Source organism: Python bivittatus, unplaced genomic scaffold (genome assembly GCF_059951505.1).
Source record: "Python bivittatus isolate LINGU-HERP-01145 unplaced genomic scaffold, Pbiv_v1 ctg000480_np1212, whole genome shotgun sequence".
In the NCBI taxonomy this organism is placed as follows: Eukaryota; Metazoa; Chordata; class Lepidosauria; order Squamata; family Pythonidae; genus Python; species Python bivittatus.
Window position 1 is genome coordinate 104,864,935 of NW_028277075.1, and position 19,977 is coordinate 104,884,911.

General features: G+C 37.5%; 1 protein-coding gene and 1 long non-coding RNA gene across 5 annotated transcripts in view; one reads left to right on the top strand and one right to left on the bottom strand.

The window, feature by feature from the left end:
• LOC103056496 (sodium channel protein type 2 subunit alpha-like) overlaps window positions 1-11,108 on the bottom strand; it is a 57,077-nt gene extending 45,969 nt beyond the window's left edge. For 2 of the 3 annotated variants that reach the window (XM_088146694.1, XM_088146695.1), the window contains exons 1-7: window positions 11,024-11,108; window positions 6,787-6,915; window positions 5,671-5,762; window positions 4,120-4,356; window positions 2,392-2,455; window positions 1,112-1,253; window positions 454-660 (exon numbers count right to left, since the gene is read on the bottom strand). In XM_088146694.1, the coding sequence (XP_088002820.1) occupies window positions 454-660; window positions 1,112-1,253; window positions 2,392-2,455; window positions 4,120-4,356; window positions 5,671-5,762; window positions 6,787-6,915; window positions 11,024-11,103 (951 nt within the window). In that variant the 5' untranslated portion in view covers window positions 11,104-11,108. Of the gene's footprint in view, window positions 1-453; window positions 661-1,111; window positions 1,254-2,391; window positions 2,456-4,119; window positions 4,357-5,479; window positions 5,534-5,670; window positions 5,763-6,786; window positions 6,916-11,023 lie in introns of those variants that run through there. The other variant, XM_088146693.1, reaches the window with a different exon arrangement.
• Window positions 1-12,105, top strand: part of LOC112541587 (uncharacterized) — a 35,719-nt gene extending 23,614 nt beyond the window's left edge. For both annotated transcript variants that reach the window (XR_003085581.2, XR_003085582.2), the window contains exon 3: window positions 12,020-12,105. This is a non-coding gene — a long non-coding RNA (uncharacterized LOC112541587). The remainder of the gene's footprint in view (window positions 1-12,019) is intronic.
• The last annotated feature ends 7,872 nt before the right edge of the window (window positions 12,106-19,977 follow it).

A 19,977-nucleotide genomic window follows, 5' to 3' on the forward strand; every position in this document is an offset into this window, starting at 1 on the left:
AGCCAAGGTACTTCATACTCTGTACACAGTGTTCTTTCCACCAGCTTGAGGCACTCATCTGGTTGTAAGGCTCAGGGAACTCCATCCCATCCTTATGAGGGGGAATAATGCTATATGATACCCCTAATCTTCTGTTGTCTTTGTGGCTGTTGCATCTGTTCTGCTACTGCTATTTGACAGATGATAGTTGTCATAAGGTTTATATGCTTCCCGTATGCTTGATGAAGGCAAGACATAACACACCCAGATAGGACTCAGTTTTTCTAAAACACATCATATCAGGCACTAGTTTACAAACACGTATCTCAAAAATGCAACAGGTTTCTTGAACACTCTGAAATAAAAGGCAGTGCTTCGTGGGAGTTTCAAACAAGTACTTCTAAAAGGAACGACGTTTTGTACAGTTCCTATTTATCTATATTTACTTTTCCTGAAGATTTTAGACTCCAGTACCTGAGCTTCCTCTTGTTGCTTTTTCAGATGCTCAAGCATGTGCTGATACTCAGCCTCCTTTCGCTGGGCTTCTTCAATACTAGCTTGATTTTGTTCTTCATAGGCCATAGCTACCACCGCCAAGATCAGGTTGATCAGGTAGAAAGAGCCCAGGAAAATCACCACGACAAAAAAGAACATGTATCCTTTGCCAGCAGCCCGCAACGTCTGGAAAACCAGATACGAGTTACTAGGTTAGTAAAACAAGTGAATTTTAAAAGTATGTATCTACAGTATATCTGTATATCTATATTTCTATATCTTTTCCTGTTCTGTTGATGTTGTCTCCTAAATATATGGAATGAACAAACAAACAGTTTTTGTCTTGCATCAGCAGTACCAAAAACTTTTCTGAATTTAACATACTTTGTATTCAACTCTACCACCATGTATTATTTGTTTAGAAACAGGTATCAGGAAACTGTTTGAGAAGCTGCATTAAATCCTATCAGGGTTTTCAGTGCAGCACATGAAGTTTAGTTGTTTCTCTAACAAACAGTTCACAGTAATTCTTCACCTAAAACATGTCCAATGTGATGTGGTGGTTTATTTTTCTGTTCAGCCATTTGCATAAACAATTTTGGTCCTTTCTCACAATTAAAAGTATTCCTTTTCTCACCAGTTGGTAAAGGTTTTCCCAGTAATCCTGAGTCATGAGCCGAAAGAGTGACAAGAAAGCCCAGCTGAAGGTGTCAAAGCTTGTATAACCATAGTTGGGGTTTCTACCAACTGGCACACATGTGTATCCTTCTGGACATTGCCTATAAAAAAAGGTGATGAAATAACAATTTTTAGGCATTCTAATTAAGCATATGGAAAATATCTGAAAGCAAAAGAAGAAGAAAAACTGCAATTTGTACCTGGAAATACTGGGGTGTGTAATAAGCCCAAACTGTATGGAATAGTTGAGAATAAAAACTTTACAGTAGCCTATTTAGATTCTTGAAGAATTTAGTCTTTGAAAATTCTGATGAATTCTGACCTAATCCCATATTCAGGATTAATAGGTGAAAAGAAATTACCTCTCAAATTTCATACTTCCTCAAATCTTACGATGCAACAATCAGATCAAAAACTTCAGATGCACTTTAAAATGCTTGTTTTAGACTAAAATAGTTTAGAAATTAAAATTAAACATACATTGAGATACAATATATCTATTAGGCACATTAAAAGTACAAATTACTATGTGAATTTATAAAGATCTAAACATTCTGTGGATTACAAGAATCTACCTATGTACAGTACATGTTCAAGGCTGACATGAACCAGAACTGGACTGACCTCAGAAACTATAAATTAAGGACATATATTGCTTAGAGTTCATCACACTTAGTTCCATCAGAGTGAATATCTGAGGTTCAGTGCCATTTTGATGGAGTTTCCATTTTTTGGTGCTTTTCCTCCTACTTTCCTTGTCAGAGAAAAGAAATAATGTCCAGTTTTGCCTGAACTAGTTCCGAGTTAATATAATTATATGATTGTGTGAAGAAGGTCCCATTAACTTAGCATGATTTTCAGGAATAATTGTACTTTTGCTAGGAAATTAAAGAAAATGGGTCTTTATAATAAACTGGGCCTGTAAAACAAGGTATTACAGTGGCTTGAATGTCCTTGCCATATTATAATGCAAAGAGGAAGTACTAGATTTCTCCAATTTCTTCCCTTGAGCTACATACAGCTTTCTCTGTTATATTCCATGCTACCTGGAAGCATCCCCAAACCTCTAAGATGAGCTGCTTTGTAAGGAGTAGGAGGCTGTGGAAGGAAAGAAATTCCTTTCATGAATTCTGCTCAAATATGTTAACATTCAGTTCAAAGTATTTGATGAATTAGCAGATTTAGTTATATTACTAATAATGGATTTCTCTTCTAAACTATACTTTGAAGGAGACTTACCCAGCATCCGAGTTATTACCACAGAGCAAGGCATCATTCGTACCCTCCAAGAAATAAAAGTGGTCTGATAAGAAAAAAAAGTTGCTTATGATATTTTCATTCGTATAAGAGTCATTGCTGTCTGTTTGTTGTAAAACAACATTTTCAGAGTAAGAGCCACAGTCCAATAAACCCACTGGACATACAGAAATGGTCAACAGACAGAGAACAGAGATTTCCTCTTTTAAAATCTAAACTGGTACCCCATGCACAGTGGTTCAGAGTTTTGCTTCCCTGATTTAAAAAAACCTAGAAACTTCTTGTTGATGCTCTATACCGTTACTATTCATGGCGTGGAACAGAAAAAATTAAACAAAAACAAGCAAAACCCTTATGACATGTCCTTTTGTGTTATAAACTTCTTAAATTGTTATCTGAATTTTTCTAACAAATTCTTCATAGAGTTCCAGTATTTAAAAAAATAAAGTGTTGCTATAGCAAATATATATATGCAAACACAATATTCATATAATTAACATGTCCTGGTTTTTCACTTATCAAACCAATTTCAAGTTTGTGTTATGTGCAAAATGACGATGGCTTGCTTGTGTTTGTGATGTGTGTAGCCTCTACAACTGCTTTGCCCAACTTACAGCAGCCCAAACACATCTGGAAGGCATGAGGATGGGGAAGGGTGATGTATAGGATAGACTAACGTAATGATAAGCTAACACTGCACACTCTGTTCTTCTACCTTAACACCAAAATGTTTATAATGTGTGCAAATATATCTCTGATCTTGTGACTAGACTTCTGTTGTGTGTGAGAAGACAGAAGTTAAGAATGCAAGTTAGTTATGTCTATATATGGATTAAATTCAAGAAGGTTGACTAGCCTGATTATATAATTAAAACTCTAGAATTCATGTGATGATGATGATGATGATGATAATATTAGTTTTTTTATAACAAAACCATCTTAGGAATCTATCTGATTACTAAAGTAATAATTTACTAAATGATTACTAAAGTCTAATTTTCAGTGAGAGATACTTCCAGTGTGTGTATGCAAATTGCAACTAAGATTATAGCTACTGGGAAAGTGGACAATTTGATTGAAGGGAAATTACTTATCATTTTTATCAAACTACAACACCCACAACATTTGAAAGAGCTTTTCTTTTTCTTTTGATATTGCAACTGAAACCACTAATTAATTAATCTCTGTGACTGATCATTTAGATTCAAATACAACACAAGAGTTATTGGTTACTTATTGCAGTTTTATCTTGCAACTATCTGATTTGAAATGGTGTTTTTGCTAATGGCACTGATCTCTCTTCATTTAAGCAATTCATTTTAAATGATCTGCCCTACAATGAATTAAACTGATATGGTATTTAATCCAGAGAAGCCACTAAAAAAAATTAGTCCAGAAAAAAACCCTCTTAGATTAATTATTATTCCATCATCATCAACCCTACTGCCAGGCAATGCCAAGCAAATAATGTTTTCACTTTAATCAAAAAACCTGCAAGTTAACTAAATACTGGAAAATGGAGTGCCACCCAGTGGAACAAATGAATGATGGTAGTGTAAGGGGAGGTTGGTCCGCAGCAATGATTACACCATTATTTTCTGAACTCTGAATTGCCCAAATACATTGATTGGACTTATGGCAGGTTCATATCCAAGTATTCTAGTGGATTACAATTATTGCTGCTGTTTGTTGTTGTTACTTAAACCTTACCTTTATTTTCAATATATTTAGACCAGATCAACTCGGTTCCATTGTAGTACTCCATAAACCGTGGGTCTTCATAAGAAGAGTTACTCAGGGGCCAAAGTAAGCATTTATGCCTCAAGTGACCCATGAACAGCTGCAATCCTATTAGTGCAAACACACTCAGACAAAACAGAGTTAGGATCATGACATCCGAGAGCTTCTTCACTGACTGAATGAGGGCGCCTACAATTGTCTTCAGGCCTAAAACAAAGAGAAAGGCATAATCCCAAATTAGCTACAGTTCCAGCTTTAGGTGTTAGGCAACTGAGATGAATTAAACATTTCATGCAAGCAGTTCCTATTTTTGAAAACCATTGCTTTTTGCCAGAAGAGAAAAGAGAAAGCCTTCAAATTCATGAGACATGAAATGTTCAAAAAGGCAACTATGAAGGAATATAAAAAGCATATCACCTAAACCAGCTATGTGACTGAAAGCCAGCAATTTCAGTCATTCTTACTTTGCACAGAGCTAATGCAGGGGGTAGGCAACTTTTGGGGGGCAGGAGTGTAATTTTAATTTTGCAAGCATGGGGTGATTACAGTCACAAACATTTGACATGAGAAGACGCTCATTTACCACAAGGCAAAGTAGCCCTTCTCCCAGTATGCTCTCTGTGATCCCAGTGGGACCCGAAGGCATTCCTGCAAATCCATAGAACATTACAGGGTGCTGCTTTGCTGTGTGCAGCCGATTGTTTTATACATACTGTACATAAAAGGACTTCTGTTAAACAAAGCAGGATAGGAAGCTGGGTCTGTAGCAAAGGAGGTGTCATGGGCATGCTGGTGCCCAGGGGCACCATGTTGCCTACCCCTGATCTAATGTAAAGGAAAAATTTTACCAATAGTAAAATTTTTCATGCATGACTTAATGGAAACATCACCTTTCAAGCCAAAAAGTGGTTTGGCAACACAAGGCTTCTAAAGCTATATTCATGCAATATCCATGCGGTTCCTTTGTTAGCTTATTACTAGAAGGTTTACTAGCAATCCAGTTTTCTGAATACTAACATTTTCATTCCCAAGTTATTTCAATAAACAAAGTTTATCTGAATATGAAAAGTGCAACCATTTTTCATATTGACGTGTGAAAGAAAATTTGCTATTTAATGTGCAACATACACCATTTGTATTGCTATCTCATGCAAAAATGTGTTAAACTCAAAGGCTGATGTCTTAACCACAGCAAGAAACAAGGAATTATTTCTAGACAAATAATCTGGATTATTAGATTAGCTAGTTTAGCAGTAAAGTTTATCCAAACAGATATGACTGCAGTTCTGACAAATTTAAAATCAGCCTCTGGGTTTAACCTAGCTCTCACCTGGGATGACTGATATTGTTTTCAATGCCCGGAGAACTCTGAATGTTCTCAATGCTGAGACATTGCCCAGGTCCACAAACTCTGTCACATATCTGTAATAGGGGAGTTCACACACAAACACAATGACAGGATAAAAAGGAACAGTTGGATAGGTACAAGGGACCTAACACCTTACACCACTTACGTCTTACCTGGGATTACAGAAATAGTTTTCAAAGCTCTCAATACTCTGAAAGTTCGAAGAGCTGAAACATTGCCTAGGTTTACAAATTCTGTTACATACCTGTAGAATTAAACCACAGTTATTCAGAGTTGAGACAGACTTCAGGGTACTTACCTGAATATTTATTTGAGTTAAATCTTTTTCGTAATTGAATTATAATTAGCTTTTCTGATTTTGTGCTCGGTGTGTACAGTTGAAAATAAATCCCACTTTGTCCACTGGGGAATAACACCAAGTAAGTGCATGTAAGATTGCAACTATTGCCAATGCAATGCTCAGTGGTGCGCTGAATATCAGCGACTAAAGATACTTCCACCACTTGTATATGGCACTGGCTTTGTTAGCAAAATGGAAGCTTTTTCAGGTGTATGCTTAATAAATTTATGTTGTATCTTCAAAGTGATTTGGATTATTTAAGTGAGCCAGTTTATGGTCACAACAGTGTGTGTGTGTATGTGTACATTTGTGTGTATCTGTATTTGAGGCAATTTGAATCAGTTATACTTTATTATTATATTACTGCTTCAACAAATGAAACTGACATTTTAAAAACAAGGGGAAACTGGATTTGACACAGCATTTTCCCCACTCATGCCCCCTACTTTCAATCTGCTCCTACACTTCCAGAATATATTGTGAAGAAACATGGATTGAGCTACAGGATGAACCATTGTGCTCCCCCTATCCTGCTGACAAAAATGACTTTACTGGCAAAGAGAGCTAATTATGGACCAAGAAAATTAATCACTACTGAACTAAACATAAGCTTAGTATGGCATTTGCAGTTTCTGATGACAGTTTTTCCAGTTTGGGCTTCTGCTCATACAGTGAGAATGTCCCCTTCTTTCTTTCTACCTTCTAGGGTTCCTGCAACTATCCAGACCAGAGATTTGGGGAGGGGGCCATGCAGGGAAATTTCTTATCCTATTATGTCCATTCCACTAACAAAAGGCTACTGATGGATGCAATTGATAAAAAATACAATTAATGTGTCCCAAAACCGTCATGCAGGTGCAATCCTAGTGATATTCATTTTTCAAAACTGTCTAAGTCACCAATGTAAAAAAAAAAAAAAAATACTCACGCAAATGAAATTACAAGAAAATCAAGCCAATTCCAGGGATCTCGAAGGAAAGTAAAAACATCTATACAGAAACCTCTTGCAAAAATTTTTATGAGAGATTCAAATGTATAGATTCCAGTGAACGTGTATCTGAAGGGGAGAAAAATCCAAGTAAACTTGTCATTCCCATAGAGTTTAGTACAGTAATTTCCTGCTCTTGTTAATGCCCCCTTCTCCTTTTATTTGATGCTTTTGAATGTTGCAGAGATTTCCACACTTAAAATGGTAATTTTCCTTTCCACTTGCCCCCCTCCTGTTCATTCTCAGCATCTGCTCCAATAGCTTGGGGCTGAGGACAGGGAATACTTGTTCTGTCAGAGGAACATTCTCTCCAACAAAAAGAATATACTACTGGATTTTTCACATTATCTACATTGAGCTTAAAACACTATTGCAGACATACACTTCATTAAAAGTTTTAAGACATAAAGATTTAGTATGTATTTAGACATAACACTAGAAGGCTGTTTTTAGACACTGTCAAAATTTTAAAGAGAGTTTATATCCAGAATACCAAGTTTTTAATGCAGAGAGTTGATGTTCCTCCTTATTTGCTGAATAGGAAGGAACATACATTAGTAGAAGTTACTAAAGTGATTAACTAGTGATACAAAGAGATCAAAGCCTTTATTGTTTTAATAGATTCATTTTCCAACTATGGAGGCATATGGAAGAATTACATGTTCTATGTTGTCATTTTTTTCCATAAATTTCATGAGGTTTGGTTCATGGCACTTGCTTTTTTCCTTGAATATATCACAACCTCTCTTTCAATGACACCAAAATCTGCATTTTCATCTAATAGATAATAGCAGCAGTGATGCAGACAGGGGAAAAAAAAAAATTCTGCAGAATTTTTCAATTTCTAAAAAGAACATTCTGTAAATTTTGTTACTATCATTTGATTCCAATATATATTGGAATGTTTAGCATCTTCAAACATCATGATTTTCAGGATACATATGAAAGCCTACATTGTTTCACTCATTTGTGAGTAACTCTGTATGCGGGTGTACATGTGAAAGAAGCCAAAAGAAACATTACAAATGGACCCAAGTAGATATGTAGAAAAATATAATCAAAGTTAAAGTTCTTATTTCAGCTCAAATTGCAAGTGAAAAAAAAGAGCTAACGCTGTAACTAATGTTTGTCTTGCTTTCATCACACATACACACAGCAATGTTTCATTTCTTCTTTTTAGTTAACATTATTTTTCTTAACAGATTTGATCAGAAGATGAACAACTTGTATATAATTAGATGGGACTTATAAACACAGAATATTTTTGACTCACTATTATTTCATTTTACTAATATCTCTTAATCTTTACTTCTTCATAATATAATGAGTAAACAAAACTAAGTTTCCTAAAAATAATCTGCATATTTTCCTTTATTTTTCCTTTTTTCTGTTGCTGCCCTGATACATCATGGTTAATTTTTTTTTCTTTCCTCCAGCTTACTACATGATTATTCTCTTTTAAAATGTTCAGTTGCTAGATGTGTGACCACATGAAAGAGATTATCAGATATCTGTACATTAGCTCTGAATTATTTTCTTCAAAATCAGAGAAATGATCTGGTGTTGAAGCTTGTTCAATTAAGCTTGCTGGTTCATTATTTTGTTATATTTTTTTCAAATACATTTGTATAAAATTATTTTATAACTTCACAAACATGTTATGTGTGGAAAAATGTGCCCCTTTTACAGTACAACAAACTCAACAACATAATGGAAAGAATAAATGATCTTCAAGCTAACTAGCTGTGGTTTTAGGTATGGGGTATAATTCTCAATGTATTTTCATGTATCTTTCCTAGTTTTCATTTTTCTTTATCAAGATGATTTAATTCAATGGTAGTACCTAGATCTTGCTCAAAGTCTTCTATGCTAAACCAAATATTTAATTGCTTAGAACTGTGTAAATCTGGGAACCTAATTCTTCTGAATAGGACACTATATTTCACATTGTACTAATGGGGCTGCATCCAACATCATTTGAAGAAATTTCTGTTTGCACATGGGGTTTTCTCCATGCTCTCCTCTGATTGATTGATTGATTGATTGATAGGATTTCTCCACCGCCCATCTCCCCCACAATAGGGGACTCTGGCCGGCTTACAAAGACATTAAAACTATAAATATATAAAAATGCATAATATATATAAAATTAAAACAATACTAAAACAATACTTTTATCCTTATTAGGCCCCCCAATTTGTTCTTATTATTACAAAACAGGAAATGGATATTTAATAGGCATCACTGCTATTTGAGTGCATTCACCTAGTGGAAATGCAATGGAGGAACATACTGAGGTATCATATTTACTTACATAGTTAGCTCTTTTCATTATGATTTCTTTTATTTGTCCTAACACATTTTTGTGCTTCATACTATTACTAGAGGTTTTTAATTCTTATTACCAATTTGGCAATATTTATCTGACAGAGGTAAGGGCATAGGCATAAGAGTGTGGAGTTAATTTGGGACAGGCACAAATGCTGGATATCATTACCATTATCATTATTATTATTATTTTATCCATCTCTCTCTCTCTCTCCCCAGGGGGCAAACATACTTAATACTCCTGCCTCCTATTTTCCTCACAACAATAATATGGATATGAACATGGAAATGCCCTTAAAATGATAATATGCATTAGTGCAACCCCCCACCCCCATTAATAAAACCAATAATTTCATTGAAGTTTGAGCTGGACAAGAAATAAATATACCACTTTGTCTTAATTCTTTTTAATCTATTTATGAAATACAACTCTTTCACTGGAAATACGCAAAAATAAAATCCAATACATTATAAAAGCGTATTTTCAATGGGAAGGATTAACTTGCATAGGGCCTGCTACCTGAGGGACTGCTTGTATCCAATTATTTTTGTCTGTCTGGCGAGGTTAGGCAGAGTCGGCCCTCTTTGGGTCTGGTCCTTTAAATAGTGTCATCCTGCAGGACACAGGGGGGATACATTGTCTGTTACGGTGCCTGCACCCTCTAGAATGACATCCTCCCAGAGGTTCATAGAATTCCAACCCTAATGACATTCAGAAGATCATTAAAAACTTGGTTATTCTCCCAAGACTTGGAACAGGGTGATTGTGGAGTCCCTACAGTTTTGATTTTTTCAATGTTAATGTGCAGTCTTCCAGTGGGCTGGAGTTTTCATTTCATATACGTTGTTCTTTTTTTTTTTTTTTTTAATCTGTAAGCCTCCCAGAGTTGTTACACTGTCAGACAGCCTCAATATTGAATAAACAAACAACCCTGAAATCCCAGTTTAATTTTAGAGAGAGCCACTTTCACCAAAGTCATAAAAAAATAAGATATTTGCTTGCCTTAAATCAGCTTCCCCTAAATTGCTCTTAAAATGTCAGAGTTTGCAAAATACTGGCAGGGTGATTTTGGTGTTCTCTCTCTCTCCCAGCACAGCTGCTTTGAGATAACCAGTCACAACCCTAGACCTCTTCCCTTCCCTCTGTGTTCATTCTTTCTGTGATCAGAAAGTCAGAGTTTTGCTTGTGTCCTCCAGGGAAATGTAGTTTTAAAAAAACAAAACAAAGCCACAGGGTTTTGCCTTCATTACAATTTTGCATACAACTGGAAAGTCTGGTTGGGAAGGCAACCCCCATCTGCTGTCTTGATCAAGACAATGCCATCTCACATAGTGAAGTTATGTTTGTTTTTTAACTAATGTTTACCATCTATGTACTATCCTGGGATCTTTAAACAATCCTGTGCTTGAGATTCAATATCTGTGGTGGAAGTTGAATGGGAAACACGCTAGCAGTTCTTGTAGAATGTTTTTACAATTTTTATTGCATGATACCAGCTTAGCAATCCTAGTATAACAACTGGTTGTGTAGGCTCCATTACTGCTGCCATGCCATGAGCCACCCAACTGCTGATTGGCATGCCAGGCATCATGGCTCAGCTCTGCTCTCAATTCGTTCACAAAATTCCAGAAAATTTAACAATCAGCTTGCGTAAGTCAGTATGAGATGGCTCCAATACATCACTGGGTGTATCGGGAGGGGGGGGGGGGGAAGCAAAAGTATGCCATAAAACTCCTGATTTTTTTTTTTCCTTCCTAGAAATCTGCATCACTGCCTAGATATTATCATGAGACTATTTCAGCTAATTTCAAATCTACATATGACTAGGAAAACAAACTGTGTACTTACTCTACCATCTTTGACCATTCAGGAGGTTCTTTCAAAGTCATGAATACACAATTTGTGAGAATAGTAAACATAATAAACATGCTGAATAATGTTGGATTATGTCAAGGAATATGTGACAAATTCTAGACAAATATTATCATTTACCAGTTCATTTCAATACATGTCTACTCAAAAATGTCTACTTAATCAAATGAGATAATCAGGCATAACTTTGTTCCCTAAATGTATCCATGTTCTTAGGATACTGGCTTATAAATATTCATTGTATGAGTTGATGAATTCAATTGAAATCATATCTATAAATCCCATATAAAAATGTTATGCCAAAATAAAAAGTAACGTCTATGTTGAATCCAAAGTTTTATTTCACTAGCAGAAAATCAGAGGGAGTCTGGTAATATCTTTTCCAACTAGCAAATTGCATTAAAAAGCATAAACGTTTGTGAGTTGCTGCTCACTTCATCAGATACTTGCGGGGGGGCACAATGAGCAAGGAAGGAAGGAAAGAAGGGAAGGAGGGAGGGAGGAAGGAAGGAAGGAAGACAGACAGACAGACAGACAGACAGACAGACAGACGAAAAGAAAGAACTTGTTCCGAGTCAAAAGATACCTGCATATAGAAGGAGTCTTCTGCTGGATTCAATTCATACAATTTTATCTATTTAAATAAGCCAAATAATGTTATCAAAGTAATTCATTTAAGGAAGAGCAATTACACCTCTCTAATAAAACATACTGATGCTGCTGTTTAAAAGCAGGCTGCATATAGTTTCATAAGAGCAAGTTTTAAACAACTTCTGTTGTAAAAGGATATGAATGAACTAAAATTTTTATAGAAATTCTTCGAAGAGTACTGAAAGGACTCAGCATGTATAAGGCAGGTGTGGCACTGAATCTGAAGATAGTCTTCCCTTTATTCAATACTATAAATGTCTAATAAGAGAGAACAAAACATATAAATGCAATATTGTAATCATGTTAATTTTATTTCTTTAGCTTTACACCAAGGTCCAGTTCAAATGTTCCAGAAAATCATGGTTTCCCATTATGAGAAGAAGCCACAGTGAGCCTCATGTTATTTCCGTCCTTCGTAAGTGTGCAAAAAGACTTTTCAAAACTTTGAGTTTCATTTTAAACAAGGCACAATTCCATATAATATTCCTGTTCTGGTATACATTTATTTATAGAATATATTACCAGCTTTCATTCTAACAAACAATTACACTGGGGTTTCAAAACAGAATCAAAACCACAAAACCTTCAAATTACAACATCTTAAAACTATAAAACTATCAGCTTGCAAAATCTTAAAAATTACCACAAGATTAATGAGACTCAGACGACTTAGCATCAACCATAAATGAACGGAGGATTTCAACACTTTTACATATATTATTGCCTATTTTAACTATTTTTTAGTAAGCCGTACTGACCCATCATACCATCATAATTCTGTACAATAAATGTAAAGGCGCTCCTACTTATCATATTGTCCTGTTATAGGTTGGGAGATGGAGATTGAATATACCCACTTTAATTTTGAGATAACTGCATTTTTTGTCTGAATTGTAAATTATGATTAGTTTTAGCAATGATCTATCCAAACAAACCATGAACTTAAAGTTTGAAATTGGCTACATATAACACTAACTCAGTTCAATAATTCACCTAAATGGAGAGCCTATCAAATATCAGTTTATTTAGGTAATTAGTTCGAACTAACTTCCCCATTTCCATTTTTTTTAAAGAATTGCAGGTAATTAAAAGACAACAGTAACAAAAAAGTAAAACCTTTGAATTTCCTCTTTTCAGGTGAGTGAATGATGGCTTGAATCGGAGATACATGTCATACATTGGGAAACCATGATTTCCTCTTAGATCTGACCAAATCATTGTGTGACAATTTTATTGACAAATGACAGATATATCTTCTGCAAAGCCAAATCTGTGACGGCTGGATGAGAAACAGAACATTCTAGTGTTCTCCAAAACCTTCTGCTCTTGGACTGGGAATGGTAGGCTTTGAACATACCTACTGTATAGTATTTATTGCAAGAAATGAAAAGTAAATAATTATTTTATGGTTCCTTATTTCAACAGTTGTGAGTTCACCACTTTAAACATATCACAAAGATATGGCAAATAAGGCCTCAACATTCCATTTCAGTACAAATGCTAGTTGATTAAGCAAGAAGAGCATATTTGTGTTGCATTTATGATGATGTTAAAATAACTGGCAGGTAAGAAGCATTTACTAACCAAACACTGCAATCAAAGTTACACCCTGGCTTGTTTCATCCCTGTTATGCAGTGCACAAATACGCATTCAATGAAAGCCATGCTCTGGCTTTGGTTTTTGTGAACACTTACCTTTTTATTTGCATAATAAGGGTCCAAGTCTTCCAAGGGCTCAGACACCAGGTGTGGAGGAATGTCTCCATAAATAAAAGGCAGTGGCTTCCCTGCTTCCAAGTCAGTGTTTGGCTTTGTCTTCTTTTCATAATTGTCCTCCTCTCTGGGCTCTTGATCTACTTTTTGCTTGTCTTTTTCTTCAGCAATCCTTCGCTCAATTGCTGCAAGTGACTCCTGAGTGAATCGGAAGAAGCAATCAGGTCCTGGGGTTGCAAGCAGTGCTTGTGCCATATTTTCATTCTGCAAGTTTTAATTACTTTTTAATTCTTATGAAAGAATGACCTATGAGAAGGAGGAAAATCATAAGAATTAAAAAAGAAGAAAGAAGCAACAACAGGTTGTGTGTGTGTGTGTGTGTGTGTGAGAGAGAGAGAGAGAGAGAGAGAGAGAGAGAGAGAGAAACTCTCCAAAACTGCAACAGGAAAATAATCAATAGATCCTGGCCGAGCAAACTTGAACTCTTTACAATTTTTTTCCCAGGTTTTCCAAATGAAATTAGGGTTAAGGTTCTAAAGTTCAGTGAGACTCAATGAGACATGGTAATTTCTAATCATCTGCATTCAGAACCCCGAATTGAAATTTTCTGTTATTTAAAATGACATTTATGCATAATTGATCCTAAATTTAATTCTTAAAACATTTGTACCATATCAGAAAATTCTATGTAGTGTTTAGATTCACCTCATGCTATTACTAAGAATTTGCATGCAAAATCATAAAATGGCAGGAAACATTTTCTTGTTCCAAAGTTGTACAGCAAGAAATTCCACTGGTAATCAATAAAGATACTTCCCCCCCCCTTCTTCTCCCTCATCTATTGTTAAGTAATAGCTATTCTATCAGGCTGAAACAGTGGACAGGTGGGAAATAGGGTCATCCACCTGCTTGGCTAAGATACTATTGTAGATCAATTTCATTCCTTTTTTTAAAAACCCGTAGCTTTTGGATTGTAAACATGAAGGCTTTATATGCTGACCTTATATAAGCTGCTTTGGTAGCCCTTTCCACTAAAAATGAAAGGGGAAAAAAGGGCACAGGTATGAATTCAATTTCGGGCTACTCTGTGATGACAAGGACAGCTACTTCTCTGTTTTTCCTGAACCTGTGGAATCTCATCCAACTGCATGATTCGGTGACCTGCTCAGCAACCTCTCTCCTGCTTTGGAGAGATGGAATGGAAAATCTAGCAAGTGAAAGTCCTGACTGATAATTTTGTAAATAAACTCAGAGGTAATACTCTGAGATGGATGATGATAATAATAATAATAATAAAAATAATAATAATAATAATAATATTCTGAGCTGGATGGGCAAAATCCAGTGAGATGACAGAGGAAGCATCTTGCAATATTATTTGAGAGGCTTCTGATTCTCTGGATTTCAGTGAGGTGGACAAGGTTCTTTGTGATCTTAATACTGCCACTTGATCCCCCCCTCCCGGCTGGTTAAAGAAACCAGGGAAGGGGCAAGAAAGTTGATCTATGCCCAAGGTCTCATTGTGGAAGGTGGAGGTTCCAGTGGTACATCAAGACCCATCCTGGATCCAGTTTTACTGAACAATTACTGTTATATATTCAGCCTCTCCTGTGAGAGATTAGAAACTGGGAGACTAGAGAGTTCTTGATCTCCCTTAGGCATGATAGTTGGCTGGGTGACTTTGGGTTGTTGGGTTGGTTTGACTCTCAGCCCAACCCATTGCACAGGGTTGTTGTGGGGAAAATAGGAGGTGAATGCATTAGGTATATAGGCACCTTAAGTTGACTCAAAATAAAGGTGGGATAAAAATAAAATAATAATACATAGAAAATTATCTTTTGGTTTTGTTATATTTACTGTATGTTGTCTTTATCCATGTTGCCATTGTACTTGTACATCTAGAGTCCTTGAGATTGAGGCAATCGATACATTTAAATTAATGCATAAATTTAATTAATACCTAATTATGCTGCAAATAAATTAATACATCATACAGAAAAGCCTTGAATGATAACCAATTTTCTCTGCTATATCTTATAGGTCAGATAACGTATGGTGTTGGTTGGCCATAAGCACGCACAGGCAGTGTTTTCACAGAAGGCGGACCTCTACCAGTAATTCTCAGGCTCAAGGAACCTGAATGCAGAAGCCATAGGGACATAACATGCACCATGATGTTATTTGCAAATGATGTAAATTATGAAATTTGCATAAGTTGTGCCATGATGCAAATAATGCACAGTATTTAATTCTCATTGCTTATGCAATAATGTCACACGTGTGATGTTGCTCTTTCCCCACCATCCTGGTAAGTGCAAAATGTTCCATCTTAGTTGTGAGGAAGAAGAATGTATTTGGCAAGTCACAACTGCTTAGATGCCAAATGTAGCTTGGGTTTTAAACAACTGCGCACTTAGGGTGATGATCATTATTTCTGACAACCACAGGAACTGAACACTGAAAATAAGGTGAGAGAACCACACCATGCAGAACATCTCACTGCGCTTTGCTGAATGCAAATCAAACATTTGTGCCAAAGGAAACTTTTTTCCCAATGCAAACAGCAGGTGCAGGAGAACCAATCCGATCAGAAAAAAAGGTTAAAGCTCTTGGATTGCCCCCTTCTCTAAGCACTTGTTACCTTTTTTAAGAAGCTGTTTTTACAATTTCTATATCATAAATAGCGTCTTGTTTAATTTAGCTCTGAACCACTGAACAATTAGTTTACATTACATTTATGTGCACACATACTATGGAGTAAGTCCTTCTGAACTCAGAGGAATTAACTTAGAATCAGGATTGTGTTGCATATGTAACTTGCCTAATGCATCTACTTTTGTCTATGCACCAATTTAAAAGGAAAGGAACACGGAAACACCTTCCACCTAAAGTAAATATTTTTTTTAATCAGGCCATGTAAATTCTACATACAGTAGGCAAACTATTACTTGCTTTACATAATCCACTTGTACATTTATTTTCTAGATGCCAAGTCCATAATAATAATTATTCTAAAACATTACTCAATATTTTATTCTCAAAACTTCTTCATGAAGAGGAAAACAGAAAGAAGGTGAAATCAGACTGAGATTAATTTAAGCCACACTTTGAAAACAGAAGGCTTCCATTGCAGCCATAGTGGCGTATGTCCACTTCGAACAGATTGAAGAAGACAGAGAGTAACTATGTCAAGTATCACCCATTTTCATCAAGACAGAGTACTCTAATGCAAAACCTGGAGTTCATTGCACATAACCTCCATCTTTCTTTCTGTCTCAGACATATACTATTGTTTGTTTTGGTAGTCGTAATAGGCAGAATACATCTGCCGCTAAACAGCAGTTGACTTCTGCTTCCATGCACAGTGAAAAACACACACGGGCAAATTTTCCCCATTAAAAATCCTTCTCACAGGCAAAACTATCTCAGTTTGCTGTTTCTTGTCCAAAAGTGCAACATAAACAACAGCCTGGACAGACCCAGGCCTACAAAATGCCTTCTGCAATTGTCAGCCTTTTGAGGTAGGCCAGGTCAAAAAACAGACACTGCAGAGATTCCAGGAAAGCAACTATATGGACATAGAGTACAGCAACAGAAGCTTGAAAGCCTGTCCAAGTTTCTCTCTATCCCATCTTATACAAAACAAGGCGGGGTTACATTGGCTTCCTTTCTTAGGCTTGCTTCAATCTCTTGCCTGTGTAATCTTTTATGCAAGTCCTTCTTAATGGTTCTTTCATACCTTCCCTGGTGTCGGCTCTAAATTCCTTTACAGCAGTTACTGCTTCTGTTTCCTTCAACCTTCCTTCGTAGAGCCTAGGCCTCCTCTTTTTCCTTCGGAAAGCACTGCTCGAAAGAAGCCATTGCCACTCACTTACTAACAAGCGCCCTGTCTGGTAGCAAGGTTCAAAAGCTCTGGCTGGCTTCCTGTGCAGTTTCAACCTTGCTTCCTTCCCTGCTCACAGGAGAAGCTGCCAATCTGTTCTTCATCTTAACAGTTAGCCACCCGTCACTCCTCTCCTGCTTTGTTGTTTCACCGCATGGCTTCTAGGCAAGTGCTAAACAGAAGCAAACATTGTGAAATTATGAAAATCAAGAGATTTCCCTCAAGCCTGAACTCTTTTATTCCCTCAGCTCAACAAATTAACATTAAAATAAAAAAAAAGATGGGTGTATTACAGGGAAAGAAAACAACATGTAGAAGAAAGGGTGCATATGAGTTGGAATGTGGAAAACTTAAAACAGACGTAGAAATCCCTGCCATAGCTCTTTCTGGGACAGGTTGCTGAAGTACTCTGAAGGAGGCCATTCATCATCCTTGGTATATCATCAGCATGGTGGTAAGATGGTTTTTCTTCCCTCAACCCTATTCCCATGGAAGTTTACAGGTAGTCCTCACTTACCAACCACTCGTTCAGCAATGGTTTGAAGTTACAACGGTGCTGAAAAGGAGATTTATGATGGTGCTCCAAGTTGCGGCCATCACAGATTGCAATTTAGGCGCCTGTTAGATTCCTCTTCCTCCCTGTCCGAGCATGAAGAAAGGGGTTTCCCAGGGCCTTCCTTGCCTAGGTATTTTGGAGACTGACTGCCTTCTTTTCTACAAGCAGGGAAAGATGCAAGATTGGAATCCTGATTCTCCAAAGTTTTTCTTTCTGTGTGTATCATGAATATTAAGAGTAGGGATTGTATAAGAATGAATGAATGAATGAATGAATGAATGGAGGAATATTTTAGGAAACAACAGAGAGCTAAGTCTCCTGATACATTCTCTGATACAAAATTACAAGTTCTTTTAATTTTTCTTTTATGCCCTTTCCCTCTTTTAAGATACTTGAGAAAAAAGGATATTGAAGATCCTAACAGAGGCTGCATTCCTATAATACTCTCAGCCTAGTTACCTAGCTTAGTGACAGCAATCCCAGCACTCCCCATTGCTGTTGTTAACCAAATCCCACCCGGTCATTAGGTGAGGACCCATCCCGATCCAAGCCATTCTCAGCTTTGTTCCTCTCAGCCCTGAGCCTCGGTAAGGTAAGGGACTACGTACCTCCTCAACTCCCCTACCCATCTCCCCCACATCTCTGCCCTTTTGGCTGCCCTGCACTCTACTGTCTCTGCTGGCCTTCCGCACCGCTCACCCTGCCACCCTGCTGCCCCCAGTTGACCTTTCCTGTCGTCTTCCTCCTGCTGCTGACGAGGCGTGCTTGGCCTGGCCCTTCATGAGGCAGCTGCTGGCTGTGCCAGGCCTTGTTCCGAAGGCTGCATGCTGTCTTGTCCAAATTGCGTGTGGCTTTATCGCAAGGCTCTGGAAGGCTTCAAAGCCTCACGAGAAAGCCACAGGCAATTATGGACAAGGTACTGTAAGGAATGGTTAGACTAACTGCTTATTTTGCTTCTGTACCTCAAGCTTTTGCTGACCTAGTGACTGTGTGGCTGAGGGTCAGTCTAGATGCTATTAAGGAAACCAGAAAGGCTTCTTCTGCAAATAGAGAACCCAGGAAAGTTACAAGATGCTGAGCATGTAAAAGTTAGGCTGATGGTAATAGGTTATAAGAGGAAACGGGGGGGAAATGTGGTTAAGCTAAAAGCCAAATGTCTTGCTTGCTCATATCAAAGGTCCTGAAAAGGGGGAACATCTGCAATTTTCCCCGTTCCTCCTCCCCGCTCCCAGAGCGAACCATGCTAGCTCCGAAAATAAGGAAGTGCCTCCCACAGCTAGATCTTAGCCTGAAAAAGGGAAGAAGGACCCAGAACAGGGGTCTACAGGGACTTATAAGGAATAAGAGTTAGGGGCTTTCATGGGAGGGAACTCATTTGAATTAATATAAGCAAACAGGGGAGGGGAATAATATATTCTGGAATTAATATAAACAAACAAGGGTGGAGAATAATGTATTCTGTTTAAGTTTCTTTGATTGGCTGTAAAAACCCATTTTTATTATAATGGTACTAAGTTCTGCTATTTTAAAAGACTATAAAAAGCTGTTTTGAGGTGTGGCTGTTCTCTGTCTCCTTTCTGCCAGCCGGACAGAGAGCGGTCCACCCTGCTTTTCTCTTGGCCAAAATAAAAGTTGAACTTTCTTTGGAAAAACCTCGGTCTAGAGCAGGGGTCGAGAACCTATGGCTCGCAAGCCAGATGTGGCTCTTTTGATGGCTGCATCTGGCTCGCTGCCAAATCTTTAATAAAAAAAATAACGGGGTAAGGCTTAGAACACGTCTTCTATCCGCCGAGCGCAGGCCACGCCCTCCTCCGCATTGCATCCGCATCCGGCATCCTTGGGACTCACCCTCCCTTGCCCCGCAGCATCCGCAGCCGAACGGGCCTGGAGCCGCATCGTCCTCCACAGGCAGCCGCAAATCGAGGCCCCGGCTTCGGCCTAGCTCCCGTCGGCGGCCCACGCGAATGCGATCCGGGTGCACCGCTTTGCATCCTGCTTCCGCTGCCCCTGCTCTGTCGGGTGAGTCCTCATCTTGGGCTGGCCCCCTGTTTGTGGCCCCAACGAGGTACGAGACATATTTGTATTTAGTTTTAAACATATTGTATGGCTCTCACGGAATTACATTTT